The sequence below is a fragment of the Echiichthys vipera genome, assembly GCF_963691815.1.
Source record: "Echiichthys vipera genome assembly, chromosome: 23".
NCBI classification, from domain to species: domain Eukaryota; kingdom Metazoa; phylum Chordata; class Actinopteri; order Perciformes; family Trachinidae; genus Echiichthys; species Echiichthys vipera.
This window is the reverse complement of record NC_139848.1, coordinates 7,559,337-7,575,889: the sequence shown is the minus strand read 5'-3', so window position 1 is coordinate 7,575,889 and position 16,553 is coordinate 7,559,337. Positions and strand designations below refer to the sequence as shown.

Here is a 16,553-nt window from a genome sequence, read left to right as displayed (position 1 = left end):
CCCATCAAGTTGAATGTAAACCCGCAGTTTAAATCCTTTTCGCTACGGTGTGTCCAGTAACGCACACACAGAATCAGATCGTCGGGTAGTGAAGGCTTTTTATTTTTCTGCCGTCACGTCAAGACTCCGTGTGTGGGAGGTTTATTCCCTATGATTCTGATTTTACTGCTTGAAAAAGCAGACGTCTAAAATAGTCTTTGTAAAACCTGCACTTTAGTAAAGAAAGTGTGTGTGAGTCAGAAGCCTTTTCTGTCTGTGTGTGTGTGTGTGTGTTTACTGTATATATGAGTATGTGTGTGTGAGATGATTGGGTTACTATACTACTGTCAGGACGCCGCGCGCTTCTTCTGAATTATGCATCTCTCGTTCAAAGAAAGAATGAAGAAAAGCAAGAGAGGGAGAAACGGAGAAGGGGGGGGGGGCGTCATAAGATAAATGACAACAGCACAAAAGCAGAGCATCTCAATAGACACACACACACACACACAGATACACACACGCTTACAAACACACACAGCAGTGCTAGACAGCGATGAGAGAGGAAAAGAAAAATGGGTTGATTAGTACCAGCGGATGAAATGGGGAAGTGTGTATGTTTGTTTGTGGGTATTGTGTGTGTGTGTGTGTGTGTGTGTGTGTGTTGCTGATGCTTATGTTAAGACCAGAGGCTGAATGGTTCCAACATGCAGTGGTGTTTGATGAAAGCAAGGTGGCACTGTTCATCCTCTAACTGTGAAAAGTGTGTGTCTGAGATTGTTTCCACATACTGTCTGAGCCCTTTGTGTTTTTAAATAATGTTATTATACAGTGTGTGAACATCCCTGATTGCATATCTATATACTGCATATATACATGTGTGTGTGTGTGTGTGTGTGTCGATGCTGATCATACAATTTTCTCCCCCAGTGTATCCCATACAGGACATGCTCCATTTGGCTAATTAATTCTCGGCAAGTACATCAATTATTAAAGACACTCAACTGTTCCATCTGTGAGTTGCAACATGTAAACACCGTCTACTGTTTACTGCAACTGGGATCATTTCGTATCCCCGTTATTAAAAATTCAAGAAACTATAACCGTGATGCACGCAGCAGACTGTATCCGATTGGCTCTCAATCCCGTGTGCAAGCAATCTGGGTGATAGTCATTGTAATAATGTGTAAAGTTTGGAGGGGTCAAAGGTCATGCTAGCCCAGGATGGAAGGTTGCTGTATGGTTTTACACCAACCCTGCAGCCCGCAAATAGCTCTTTTCATAATCAGGATTTACCATAATAATAAAACGGGCCTTTGATATGAAGATACTTGCTACAACTTCAGTATGTCAACAATGACTGATGCTAGGATCAAGTCACAGACCTTAAAAGCTTTTTCTAGTTTCAGCCCCAGTGCCCCCTTAAGAATAAACTCAACATCTGGAGCGACATTTCAGTATCAACCAGGGACTACTTTATCATGAACATAATCATGTTGAATCTGTCCCTTCAGTGTTTTGAAGGTGTAGAGCCACAGCTGCGGCAGAATGGGTCATCCGCCGACGGCACAGTTTGACGGTTCATTCCCGCTTTTTGACGTTGCGTTCACTTGCTCCTCGGATAGTCCCGTTGTATTGTATTTTCCAGTTTTAAGCTTGATATCAATGATTTTGTTCCAGACCTAAAACCATTAAAATATTGCTTTACCCTACTTGTGATTAGGTTTTTTTTTATTGAATTTTGCAGACAATCAAACAAGAGCAAGTACGACGGTTGTACAGTGTATCGACGCATCTGTCTTAAAGTGAAAAACAGGAGAAAAAAAAACAGGAGACCCCCAACATAAATCCCACAATCCCTCCCAACAACCCATATCAGACGTGGTCACAGTAACCAACTAAGTAATTAAATAACATATAATCTTACAAGTACATAGGTATGGTCATCAAACCAATAGAGTAAAAAACTATAGCTAATAGCAAAATAAATACAGTAATTCAAGAAAAAGAAAAAAAGGAAAGGGGGGGGGTGCTTGGTACTATTTTGATGGGAATAAATAAGTTCTCTAACTAACCTTGGTCTCTTTACATGCAGAGCAACTAACTATTAGTACCAAATACAATATTACATGAGAAACTGTTTATGCAGTACGTGAATTAATGAAAAGTAAACATTTATTTTCGTCTGCCATGTTCCTGTGTAATGTCAGCTATGCAAGTCATGTACCAAAATGTTTGCGGGCTTGAGCATTGACGTAAATTCTTCCAGTTGGGAACTCATTTTTCCGATTATTCTGACGCCGCATGAATGCAGGGTCAATCCTGCACTGTTTGCATCCATGTTAACTAGCTTGCAGTCTTCTTCTTCCTTTCCTGTGCAGGCGCATTGTTAGCTTTCTTTGCACGTTAACCGCTTACAATTACCAGTCAGTATGGTGGAATCGACCTCTCTCATTTCAGACATGTTGACTCGTTAAAGGGAGAAAAGCACGTTTCGTTAACGGCGGCTCAGGTTGATGACGAAGGTTATTGATACTGTGCTGCTGCTCATTATTTGCTCAACCTACACATACTCTGCATCAACTTTACTCCCATTTTCACAGGGTCGTTGACATGCATTTCCTGGAAAAGCAGTTTACTCCCATTGCAGCCAAGTCATTTAAATCTACTCTGGCAAAGCAGAAAAGGAGGTAAATCAAAGAGAAATTAAGAAGTTAAACAACTTGATTCGATCTAAAGAAGACCATCTGTTAATCAAAATTATAGTTGAAGTATTTCAGGATGTGTGTGTGCTTTCCTTCCTATGAAACTGAGTAAAATAAGAGTGCATTTGTTTACCCAAGGCTGCATATATTCCAAGTTTTTATAAGTGTGCCGTCGGCAGTGTGTATGCTGGAGAGTCCACACAGACACAGTGGTTATCTCTCTTCCTGCTTCACGCATGTTATTGTATATGGCTTTCATGTATGTCACAATAATCGCCACACACACACACACACACACACACACGCACACGCACACGCACACGCACACGCACACGCACACGCACACGCACACGCACACGCACACACACACACACAGCCAGTCTGGTCACGTTGGATACACACACTGCGCCGTGATTTACAGAGGATCATAACATGACAATATGAAGGCTTCAGCCATTTGTATTTGGCACTGGTATCAGTGTGTGTTTGTGAGCGCGCGTGTTTGTGCGTGCGCGCTATGGAAATGAGACAAAGGGGTCACATTATTCAGCAGTAGTTGACACGCAGGCTCCCCAGGTCCATATCAATACCCCCCCCCCCCACAGACGCGGCAGGAAAAATAAAGCGATTTGTTTCCTGGAATACTAATCGCAGTCAGGAGGGACAGGGAGAGAAACCTGCGTGTTAAGTAAACACAACGCGAGCCATTCAAGGTGTTTTTTTTTCTTCTTCATCCTGGGGCACAAGGTCCTCCGAAAGAGTTTGAAGGACTGAATTTCAAATCGCTGTGTGCTTTTCCCAAGTTTCCTCTGCTGCTGGTATTTCACAGTATCAATGATGGTAATCTCCTCTGGCTGATAACGTGAATATAATCTGCTATGAGATATAGGAACCTTCTTTAGTAGTGCATTGAGCAAAGCTGTTCTGTAACGACGAGGTACTGTTTTTTAAATGGGTCACTTTAATTACAACAAAACCAAACATTTTTCTAAAGTAAATAGAAAGTGAATGCTTGCTCAAGTAATGGAATCGGTATCAGCATTTAGACACGCGGACATGCTTAGTTTGAACCTCATCTTTCACTAGGAAGGAATGAGTTCCCTCGAAATCATCTGGCTTTTTTGGTTGAATGCCTGAAATAAAGTGTTGTAGTAGTAGTAGTTGTAGTGTAGCTACATTTTTAACAGTGTTATCACTTATCGCTCCTTATCACTTATTGAGTTTGTACTTATCTTATTCCAATCTGCTGCTAAACTGCACGCTGCGTATTGTTGTACACTGTATAAACCTACGTTTAACCACAATGTCCATTGCACTCTGTCACACTTAGTTATTGTTGATTTATTTCAATTTGATTATGTTAGCTTATTGTTACTCTGATCCTTCCCCACCGTTGTATTGAAACTGTTGCACAATCATTTCCCTCTGGATAAATTAAGCTTCTTGAATCTTGAATAGTTAATACATGCTTAAGAAATTGAAATTGAAACCGATGGCCGGGCTGTCCGAGACATTAAACATCATCACACCGAACACACAAATCAGGTGGAAGCTAGTGGTGGGGACACTCAGGCAACAGTGAAGTCATAGTCAAAGTCTAACATTAGCTTTTTGCTCATGACGAATCATAAGTGGAGGATTATCTTGCCGAACAAAATATGTAAGTATCATAAACTTTTGTTCGCCACAGAGCTTATTTTCTGCCATAATCCAAAATCCAATGGAGGCAACCGTCATCCCTGCCCCACGCTATACTACCACCATTGATAGGATGTCACATGACTGCGTAGGGTTAAAGGTCACGTGTTACAAAGCATGTGATCAAAACTAAAACACAGAGCCGTTTTTCTAGACCTCAACTTGTTCCAGATGAAGCAGTGCACAATTCATTTTGTTGATACTCTGTGTTTGATTGAGTGATGAGTGGAAGCAGCGGGGCGGCCCTCATCTGCATCACTCCCGCCTGTCAGCCATAAAAAATAAACTCCCGGAAAGCCAATCATCATCAAGCCCTCCACGCTTTAAGAGAAGTTGTTGTTGTTGTTGAAATGTTTTAGTTCTTTTTTTTTTTTTAGAGAGTAGCTCATCGCTGCATCCGTGTGGGTTTGCGCGCACTCCGCGTCGCGCTCCGCGTCGCGCTCCGCGTCGCGCTCCGCGTCGCGCTCCGAGACTTCTGCTCTGATTGATGCTGTCAGCGAGTTCGGAGAAAAGGAGACGGGGGCTCGGGGAGGGAAGGAGATAAGGAGAGAAAGAGGAAAGCCGATAAAGAAGAGAGAAAGAGCTCAAGAAGCATCCATCAAGCGGCCAATCAGATTGTTTTCCTGGCGTCCGCTCTTTTCTTTTCTCTCTCTTCCCTGCATCTGCCAGCCACTCAATTCCTCATCTTTGCTTTCACTCACTCTCTCTACTGCACACACACAAGCACACACACACACACACACACACACACACACACACACACACACACACACACACACAAACACACACAAATCTCCTTTGCATGGCGTCGACCAGGTGTCATGAGGATATTGAATCACGGGAGGTTGAGGGGAGAGGAGGTGAGAGGCGGCGTCACGGCGTGATGGATGATGCATATTTCGCCGCCTCCGTCCGTGCTTATTGTTTACACACACTCAAATATTCACACACTCGCAGCCTCCGCGTTCCTTTGTCGTTAATTGACGTCCTCCACTCGTCCGTTGTTTTATTTCCATCCCCTGTTCCATTGTGGTTATTGCTTTTCATTAAGTGGTCATTTCCTTTCGCCGGCACCGTCTAATGAGAGCGTCACGCCGCCACACGCCCATTTATCAAACCACGTAGCTGCGATGGCACGGCCCAGCAAGCCAACACACACACACACACACACACACACACACACACACACACACACACACACACACACACACACACACACACACTCTCTCCCCTTCGCTCTATCTGCCATCATGTCCCTGTCTCAATTAGGATTGTTTGTCGTCCCTCTGCCCTCCATCCCCTGTTCATTTGCGCCCCCGCCGTCTCACCGTGGCAGCCGTGTCATTGTGTTTGACAGCTTCTCATTCTCATGTCAGATCTCATTTGACTGCTGATTTCATACACGCACACCTCACCTCGCCGCGTGTGAACCGGCCCCCCGATTTTTGTTCCTACATTCAAAAAGAAGAAAGTTATCGTGCGGCTGAAGTGGCATTTGAGCTGTGAATCCAGCTCTGCTTGCTTTCCTTACACACACACACACACACACACACACACACACACACACACACACACACACACACACACACATATACATCTGCACGCTTGGCAGAATGAAGCAGGTTGCATCCCCACTGTTGGCAAGATGAATCACATAAAAGCCTCTCTGTGATCATGGCACAGTGGAGACGCCATATAACCTGGCTGCGTGTTTGAACTGTCATCTTGACGAAAAGCTTGTTCATTTTGTGTCCCCCCTGTTTTTTGTGTCCCTTACAGCTGGTCGCGATGTTTGACGTCCAGCGCGGGAGGACTGACAGTCCCAGAGAGACCATGTCCAACGGCTACTCCAGCGCCGCGCCCAGCCCCGAACCCCTCACCTACTTTCCCCACCTCGATATCAAGGAGCCGATCAGAGGGGAGATAGAAGTCAACGAGGCCAGCCTCAAAGCCAGTACGTCACACCTGCTGAACATGTTTTCCATTCTGCGGAAATCTCAAACACCCGACGAACCAAAGCAATGCTCAATCAACACTTTCCCATTTTTTATTTCTTATTTTGTGCCTGTGAGAAAGTGTATCGCGGCGAGACTGCAGGAGGTGTGTACTCGTAGGTGTGTGACTGTGAGAGGTAGTCAGAAAGCACACCTATGGAACAGCTGTAAGTGGAAACCCGCTGCGTATGGAGAGAATTTTTGCCTGTAACGTGATGTCGTGTGAAAACAGATGCAGTGTTGACGCAGCGTTCGCAGCCGCCGTCCTCACTCAACATTCTTTCCTCAGTTCGTTCTTGTTTTCACACAACGCTCAGATTTAGAGCCGCATTCGTTGCGCTTCAGGGTATTTTTTTTATATATTGATTTAGCAAAGTGTGCACGACAAATGCTACACGTCTGATAGAGACTTAACTAAGTGCAGCTGCTTTATATTCTACGGTGAAGTCCCATTTTGGCAAGGGGAAGTCTATTAAGCTATTTGACTGAACAGCGTGATAAATAAGAAAATAATAAGAGCCACGCTGCTCCTTCATTTTCTTTGTCACATCTTTATTCTTCCTATACTAACAAAAGCTACCCCCGTGCACCATTAAGGAGATGGATACGCTCCAATTCGGCTTCTGACATTGTGCATATATTGATAAATGATTGCTTAACTCATTGGGTTTTTTGTCATTTCATAGTATGAGCAGCTATATCCACGGCTGACACTTATTCAAAGCCTCCTGTTGTGTGCTTTACATCACGCGCAAACTTGATTCAAAGTGGTGCTTTAGAGTGTAGTGTACTTTGATGCCTGAAAGGATGTAACAGCTATTCCCTTGTTCTTAAAATGATCACGAGGCTATCAGTGCCGGAGTAATAAATTATGTTATTTTCTTTATGTGCATAACATCCTGCAGGGGAATTATGTTTACGTGTTTTCGTGTGAAGTCAAGAGGTTAGGGGTCAGCTAAGAAAAGATGAGAGAGAAGACTTCTGAGGTTGTTAGCGGTTCAGTGTGTGGTTCAAGGTCACCCTCCGTGAGGCAGTTGCTGAAAGCGAGAATGACGCTTTGACAAACAGTGTATGGGCACATGATGTTATAACAGCTTTTTAAATGAGCAAGGAATGGCAGTTTTACAGTCAGGAAACAACGTGAACAAGTTACTGGGTCACGGTGCATCTCCACCGGGATACATCATCACAAGACTAGTCAGCCAGGAGCCTGAGGGAGGCTCTGGGGAAATATTTGCTCAGTCTGTTCTGTCTATGGTTAATGTTTCTGTAAATAATATAGTCTGTGCGTGTCATTGTTTTCTATATGAGGGCCTTGCATTGATTCGTTCTTGAATGACAAGATATAAATGATTAAATGAGCCTGGATGGGTCTGTCTAATCACAGGGTCACCCCATCACCCCTTCCTTTTTCCTCTCTCCATCTGTCGGCGATAGAAAAACCAGTGAGATCTCACCACACACGCATACACACATGCCCTTTGCCATCCCTCTCCCTTCACCCACATTTGCCCTGTGTCCCGTTATCTGCCCCCTCTCCACTCCACCCAGTCATTTCTTGCCTACTCTACTATTCAGATTCAACCACCTGCCATCCAGCTCACCACCCGGCCCTCTAGACCCTGACCCGTCACCCCCAACACGATACTTTCTCTATCCCCACCCTCCCGTTCCGCCCCGTCTCTGCACGGCTCCCAGCTCTAACTAGATTAGCACTGTAGCCAGTTAGCATGCCCAGGGTCCAGCCAAGCATGAATGGACTAATTCCCCCCCCTCACCCGCCATCCTGTCTTTAACCCAGTGGGACCTCCTTCCTGCCTCCACCCCTCAAACCTGCTTGAACCCTGACTAACTTAGTTATGATTTGACCCTGCGACGCCCCTCGTATAGAGCCAGGCTCATGCAATAAGGCGGCTTTTGTCATTCGGATATGCGCGCACACACACACACACACACACACACACACACACACACACACACACACACACACACACACACACACACACACACACACACACACACACACACACACACACACACACACACACACACACACACGCGCATACACACATACACAATTTGACTGAAAACCCCCCAGCATGCAAGCTAAACAACCCAAAACCGGTCACCCATCCACTGCTGCTAATGTCTCGAGGGAATGTGTGTCTGTGTGCGTTTGCTCTCCTTTTTACTTTAACAAGATCAGTTGTTAACTGTGTGTTACACAGATGTATGCGGACCTTTTGTTAAAACAGCCGTTTGGAGAGCGTTTTCTTTAGAGACATATATTCTATACTTCAAGCTTCCTGACTCTTTCAGTGCTAGCAGTTTCTCTGCTTTGAAATCATATCAATAAGCTCCTCATAGCTTCAGATCTGGCCTCATTGTGCATCAATGGTGACATTGCAAACAGGACTTAAATTCCAGGATGACCTTACTTGATGTAGATTTACCAAAATGTAAAGAAATAGAGGGGAAATAAAAGGAGAAGTGACCGACTCTTTGGCAAAGTTTTACTTCCTGTTAGCGTCACTTGGAGAACCAAACCCGTTCTGCACAAATGGAATGAAGAAAAAGCAAAAGAAATGAAAAACACGAACATTTGCTCTTTTTTCAGTGTATTGATTTGTTATTTTTAAAGCACAGAATGTCGTATCCACACTTTATATCCCTGACACTCTCCTGTTCATATATACTATATACTATACTGATAAAGTCGGCGCAAAGAGTTCTTTTTGTACCCTATTGTTAAGAAAAAACTCAAGAATATACTATATATACTATAATACAATTATATTATTATATATACTCAAAGATTTTACCATTTGTAATTATGTAAAAACTGTCCTTAAACATGAATATCGAGCCAATAACAGGTAAAATATATATGCACTGAGGCGAGCAGCTGTATCACATAGGGTACAATATCCTTCTGACATTAACCCAGTTATCCACAAATCATGTAAACAGGGGTAGCTGGGAATAACTGGGTCACCTCAAAACCATGTGAATGCTTTAATCACACCATCACCTTAATCTGATTACTCAAAATAATCTGGTTATAGCGTGCATGTAATCTCACTGAGTGGTGGTAGACAGGAGAAGACGTAATTCACTAATCAGTCAGGCATCAACGTGTTTTTGTGTCAAGTTGGACTGCTTGTTTGAACAGGGTGATTGGACTTCACACTTCCCCAGTGGGATGATTAGACCTGCATTGATCCGCTGCTACACACACACACACACACACACACACACACGTACACACACGTCTAGAAAGAGAGTCCTTATCACATCATCCCATGAGCAGTCTGAGCCGGGCTGCTCTATCGATTGGGAGAGAAACAAGACCACCCTGGCCTGTGGCATAAAAACAAACACATGCATTCACACAGCTCTAAAGACACACAGAAGAAGCACTGTCACTGTTCTAGATAAATGTAACTATAGTACACACACACACACACACACACACACACACACACACAGAGTCATTAACGCATGTACCTAGACGCGCACAGTCACACACAGTGAGAAAGAAACATGATGCATTCTTGTTTTCATCCTTGCACTGCAGAACTTTCACAGAAAAAAACAAAAAAACAAGAGGAAATTCTTAAAATAAACCTTCAGTGTTCCCAGAATTGCATAAGCAGCCTAGTTAGACGGCAGAGTCAGAGGCAGATAAACACAGAACTGGCAAAGTTCACAAGGCCTCTTCAGGGTCTCTCCAATTACACAAGTCTCAACGGAAAGATAAGGGAGGAACATAACTCGGGTCGGGTGTGCTCTCAGTTTGTTTCCCTGGCCTTGAAGTGGTCACTGAGATGAGTTTGGCGGGTGACGTGTATTTAAAGTTGCAGGGCACCTTGTGGTTGTGGCTGCGCAGTTAGTGTCAAATTAAACCTAAAATACATCCAGAGTTATAGCGCATCCACCTCCTCTCCACCCATTTTGGCAGGAGACTGCATGTTTAAGACAGAAAACGTCTGTGATCTCAAAATAAATGGAAGTTCTGTTCACAATGCAGAAAGGAACTGACTGATGTGCGGGGCAACAGATGCCACACTACTGCTTAAAGAGGAAGTATCTCCTTATAACCTCCACATTTCATTTTTTTTTTTCATCTGATCAAACAGACCTGTTTTTAGATTCAGTCATTTATCATTGAAATCATTTTAACACTGTTTTTTAGGCATGTTAAAAAGTACATTCTACCCGCGCTAAAGGCTATTTCTACCAGCCCAGTCGCCTTCGATTAGTAATGGCTCCAAGCCAATCTTGTTTATAACCGACCAAACAGTGGCTGACCTAAGAGAGTTAAAACTGTCACTCATCAATATCCCTCTGACCCTCTGCGACATCGCTTGACCCGGCTTCGGTCAATGCAGGTCGAAGGTCAAAGCTAGTGACCCTCAGGTTCCTTCACACGGGGGCTCTAAGTGGTGGGAGGATTGATGGAGGCGGATCGTACTCCGATGGATAAATGGAGGAGGATTTATGGGGCTGACCGCCGGGTAATGGACCCTGACTGTGACCATGGAGCGGCCTTGGTCACTTCACAAAGTTGCATCATTGCATACAGTGAAGTATGCATGGTGTCTTCCTGGGGTGATAGAGCCTATTTATGTTTGTCATTTTGGAAATCCATTATAGCCATTTTGGAAATAAGTCTCACAGTCCATCACTCACTATCTTTAAGATCTACAGGTGCTATGATTTAGACTTGCTGGCCTTGCAGCAGTGAAGGTATTTTGGCGCTTAATGTCCCTTTTGTCCTTGCAGTTGGATTTAATGTTGTGCAGTCCATCACTGTGTAAGCTAGGTGTCAACTTTTTCCCCATATGGTGGGAAAAAAATCTATAGTATCACCTTAGCAGACCGGCTCAAAGTAAATGCGGCTACGTATAAAACCTGATACATAATCGCCGTTCAGTTTACATGCGACCATTTCTATCTGCATTCCCATGAATGAGACAGGTGGGTACAGGAGGGAGAGCAAAAGAACCATCCATTACGTTTTATTGCTTTCTATAAACTTTTGCATGTGTTGGTCTGGAGAAGTAAAGACGTAGAAATAGCGCTCTCTGAGGTCCCATCGTTTGAATGAAATGTTTAGCTTAAAAGTTTTTTCCATGTCTTTTGTGATTATAAAGCAGGTCAGTGGATATGTGGCTTAGCCGCTGTCCTGATTGACAGGTCGCCGTGCAATTATGGGACCATGAATTACAAAATCAACATCATGCTGTATTGGTGAAGACTTCAAACTAGCATTTGAGACCATAAACTCATTCGTAACACGTTTACTGTGGTGGTAAATGAAAATGAAATTCAATTCAATTTAATTTATAGTGCCAAATTATACCAAAGGTTATCTCAGGACACGTTACAGAGTAGGTAAAGACCACACTCTATGACTTATTTATGATTTACAGAGACCCAACAATTCCCCCGTAGAGTACGGTGGCAACGAAAAACCTTCCCTATAACAGACAGGAACGTCAGACAGACGAGGAGTTTTTTTTTTTCTCATTGACTTCTATACAATTGTGCTTCTTTTTGTAGCCAGTGGAACACCTGGCTGGATGTTTAGGACACTTTTTTAGACCAATAAGCTACATAATACATAGAATAATGTGTTTTTTGAACATTAAAGCGTGTGAACATGTTCTAGCAGATACCCAAAATACAATTATGAACCTAAAATGTAGCGTAATATGGCACCGTAATGCACAAAAGCCTCCTAAGAAGAGATGATTCGTACAAAGTACTAATTTAGTGTTCCTGAAAAGTATCGGCAGTCATTTATTTTAGATACACACAAGATTAATAGATAACCAGGTGGAGACAGCAGAAGCCATTGATATGTTGGATTGCTGTCTGGTGTATTTTGTGTGTGACTCTGATCCCTTTTGATGCCAGCGCTAAGAAGATACCTTTATTTTCCAGACGTTTCCGTGTTAAATCAAAGCATGTTTCAGTCAAAATCACATTATACTCTATGTAGTTTTTGTTTCTACATGAAGTCTGCTTTTATTCCTAAATCACATTAGACCCCATACCGTTAATTCCCTCAGTGACGCAAGAAGTCGGGAACTATAAGCTCAGGACTTGAGCCTTAATGAAAAGAAGGCGACATTTTGAGGCTTTTTATGCTTTTTGGACACATTTGAATTCCCGCTCGTTGAGTCAGCACTGTGTCGGATGGTTAGAACGACCATTTTTCCATCTGTCTACAATCGAAAACCACACACACACACACACACACACACACACACACACACACACACACACACACACACACACACACACACACACACACACACACACACACACACACACACACACACACACACACAATGAGACCCCTGCCCGCTCCTTCTTCCCTACTCGTTCTCCTCTGCTCTCTCTATTCTGACCACGTTAGACCAGGACCCTGTCACTGACCCTCCAAAGAGAGATTGATTACAGGAAAGAAGAGAATTTTGTTTGCCTTCCCTTTTCTGTGTGTCTCAGTTTTCTCCATCCTCTCAATGTCACTATCTCTTGGCTCTGCCCTTCCCCTTTCTGTTTATCTCGCACTATCCCCGTTTTCTCTCCCCTATCTTTATTTTCGCCTCTGTCGAGTTAAATTTGAAAACACCCTGCTACGGGTTTTACATCCACAAATAACAGCCTGCTCCCGTTGGGCTGGATATTAAAAGCAAGAGGCAGCACAAAGGTCCAAATTAGATTCTTTTGAATTGTTTTATTGTGGATTCAGACCCGCCCGTGCTACCTCTCCCTCTACCAGCTTCTTTGGGCTGCAGGGGAGGGTTGTGGCAAGTCTGTGTGGGTTGTGAATATATGTGTGTGTGTGTGTGTTTTGGGGCATGTAGACAACAGCTGGTCATATGAGAATGTGCACTGTTGGGCGTATTGCATGAAGGGGTTGGTGCTTTTTAGCATTCAGTGTCGGATTTTGATTAGATGTTATTGTCTAAACACCTCATGTCCTTTATGATTTCTTCTGAATTTCTCTGCTCTGCACAGTCAGGAGTCTGTTTCCCTTTTTTTTTTGTCTTTAAGTTTCATCCTCAGGTGTCAGCAGAGGCCGTACATGTTAGTTGTTGTGCGTGCTTTGGTATCAAGTGCATTTGGAAAGCTCAGAGAGCCTCAGGGTGCCTGTCTAACCCTGTGAGCCTCCCTGATGCTCATTTCAACAGATGCAGGCCAGCTGCTCGGTGCGGAAGTTGCCAAAAACCCAAAGAAATCTCTGTTTCCTTCTTCTCTCAACCTCCTCCGATGATCCTCTAGTGCATTTGGAGTTGGAGTGGGAAATGAAATATGTTATGATTTCTTTGCAACAGTTTGTCAGATGTAAAGCATTACTGTGCAGTGTCACACATTCAGTGTCTCTAACTGCATCTTTCCCCACACAGACACACCTCTGTTGGTGAGGAGCAGCAGTGACTCGGCCCTGACCCCATCCCACGATATGAGGGCCACACCCTCACCTGACAACCACTACAACAGGTCTCCTGAACTGGTAAGCATAGTGTCACAGCGGCATGGAGTCGTTTACAGGAGTAGGGGTAACAAAAAGCTCTTTTATAGAAAGTTTGGTATGATTAGCTGCTAGCCAGCTATAGATGCTAATAATCTAAATTCACATTCAATGGTTTGTGCAATAGCTTATAAAAAAAAAGAAAAGAACAGAGAAAGATGTGGACAAAGCGTTCAGTTTCCAGTGGCTAAACTCCTACTGTTCAAACTAGTGAAATGTGTTTTAACCAAAGCAAGAGACAGTGGAAAATATATGAAAAATGTAAAAATAAAATGGATAAATGACAGAGATGAACACATCACATTTGCCATTATTCCTCCGGTGTGTTGAAGACAGAGAAACCCACTGACTATCCCTCTTGTGGTCCAGCTCCACGCCCCAGGCTGCACTTTGAAAGGGCCGGCTTTTCAAGTGCTCTGCTTCTTTTCTAAACAGACTGCCATTAAGGAGGACTTTGTGTGCTGCCTTTTCTTGTCCCTCTGTGGGTGACTGTGACTGTGTGTGTGTGTGGTGGGCATAACAGAGGCTGTGTGAGGCTTCAGTGGTGTGTGTGTGTGTGTGTGTGCGGTGAGGGGAACTCAGGTAGAAAGACGGAGTCCCGTTGTTCACCCCCGCTGCGTTCTGCACAACGGTGACTAAGCAGAACTCAGGCATCAGCGGGCGGCTGGTAAACACAATGACAAAGCCCATATTTCAGGCCTCCATACCCTTCAAACAGACCAAAATAAACAGGCTCATTGTACATGATTTAAAACAACTGGCTGACAGATGACGCCCTGCTTCAAACCTCAGCAGCCTTATTTAAACCAAGTCATTGTTTACAGTGTTTTAAAGGCAGCTCTGCTTTATCGGGTGAATAAAAAAGAAACATTTTCCTTGTTAATTCATTAAATTAATAGTGTAAAAACTAAAAATCATAAAGCAGGTCGAGGTGCTTTATAAATACTGTGAAAGCATCAAATGCTCAATCCACAGAGAAACACACAGCCTGTTTTCAGAAACTGTCTTCAAACAAGCCGTCAGGACTTCTGTACGGTTCTGATGTCACAAATACCTGCATGCTTTATGTACGCAGAAAGTGTAGCCACATTGCAGTCATTCCACGGCTGCAGTGACGGTGCAGAGGGCAGATTCAGAACACCCAGTACCACTGATAGGACTTTTTTTGGGGCAGGTATGTTCAGACAAACGGTATGATTAAAATAATGTGAACATGCCCTTGTAAAAAACAAAAAATACAACTGAAAATCAGCATAACAAGTGACCTTTAAGATAATTAAATACGTTTCCCAGGCACTTAGAAGATAACAAAGCGTGTGCGTGCGTGTGTACGTGCGTGCGTGTGTGTGTGTGTGTGTGTGTGCACGTGCGTGTGCATGTGTGCGTGCGTGTGTGTGTGTCTGTCCAAGCGTGTGTTTGTGTGTGTGTTTATATGTGTGTGTAAGGCTAGGAAGCCGTCGCAGCTCTTGAGCATATTGAGTCCTGGGCCTGATGGACTTCCATAGATCAATATACTATCACTTCATCCACTGTACCACTACTCTGCAAACGGACCCTTATCTCCACACACTCACTTAACTCACACAAACACACACACACACACACACACACACACACACACACACACACACACACACACACACACACACACACACACACACACACACACACACACACACACACACACTTAAAGTAACACACACACTTCTGTCTCTGCTTGTCTTGGAGGAGGTATTGAAAGCTAGATAAAGTGTAATTAAGGCCGATACAGTGATAAATATGCGCCCTGACCCTTTAATTGATTTCCCTGCCTGCTGTGGTGAAGGCCAAGGTTGGCCCACTTCTCTCTGTCTGTGATCCACATGTAGTCTATGCACATACTGCTCTTAGTCTCCCTGACTTGCTCAGAAGAGCTAATGAAACTGGCAAAAGGATGATCGGTGCTAAACACTGCATTCTTTTTCTCTTATTTACCTCAATCGCTCTCCTTTTTCTAATCCTTGTTATGGTCCTTTCCTCTGCTGCTCCCCTTGCTCTACCTTCCACAATTTTGGCCTATTTTCAAAACCTGCACTGATGCAATCCGTGTTAACACAGCAGACAGTCTGACTTAAATATGCTCCACTGTGTCCGGTGGTGGTGTTTGCTTCTGCCGTGTTGTAGAATGCTGACACCTGAGCTAACTTCTGTCTTTATATACAGCGTGTTAATGAAACTTAGCAGCTGGATGCGGTGTGTATCCGCGTGCGCGTCCCTTGAGTATTGTAAGTTTGTATTTTCTCCTAGAATGGAGGCGAAAGAATTTGACCACGACAGTCAGCTGATGTGATGGATATGATGAAGGTCAGGGAGCACAGGCTAGCGCGCCGAAGCTGTGATCCCGCTGTGTACATACATACAAACACTCTCTCTTACACACGCTATTTCTCAATTGCCTGATGTGTAGCAGACGACTAAGGCACCCAGAGGAAATGCACGGAAAAAAAACACACACACCTCATTACTCATCTGTCTGACACGCTCGCACACAAACACCTAATCTCTCCTACGTCTGCACACCGCCCTGTCACTCACACATACCTCAGACTACAAACAGGCACCCCGAAACATGGCAGCGTGCAACAATAACAGAGA

The 16,553-nt window shown here is 43.9% G+C and overlaps 1 protein-coding gene across 2 annotated transcripts in view; it reads left to right on the top strand.

The window, feature by feature from the left end:
* pard3ba (par-3 family cell polarity regulator beta a) overlaps nucleotides 1–16,553 on the top strand; it is a 133,107-nt gene that overhangs the window by 19,125 nt on the left and 97,429 nt on the right. For both annotated transcript variants that reach the window (XM_083938336.1, XM_083938335.1), the window contains exons 3-4: nucleotides 6,159–6,333; nucleotides 13,795–13,901. In XM_083938336.1, the coding sequence (XP_083794462.1) occupies nucleotides 6,159–6,333; nucleotides 13,795–13,901 (282 nt within the window). The remainder of the gene's footprint in view (nucleotides 1–6,158; nucleotides 6,334–13,794; nucleotides 13,902–16,553) is intronic.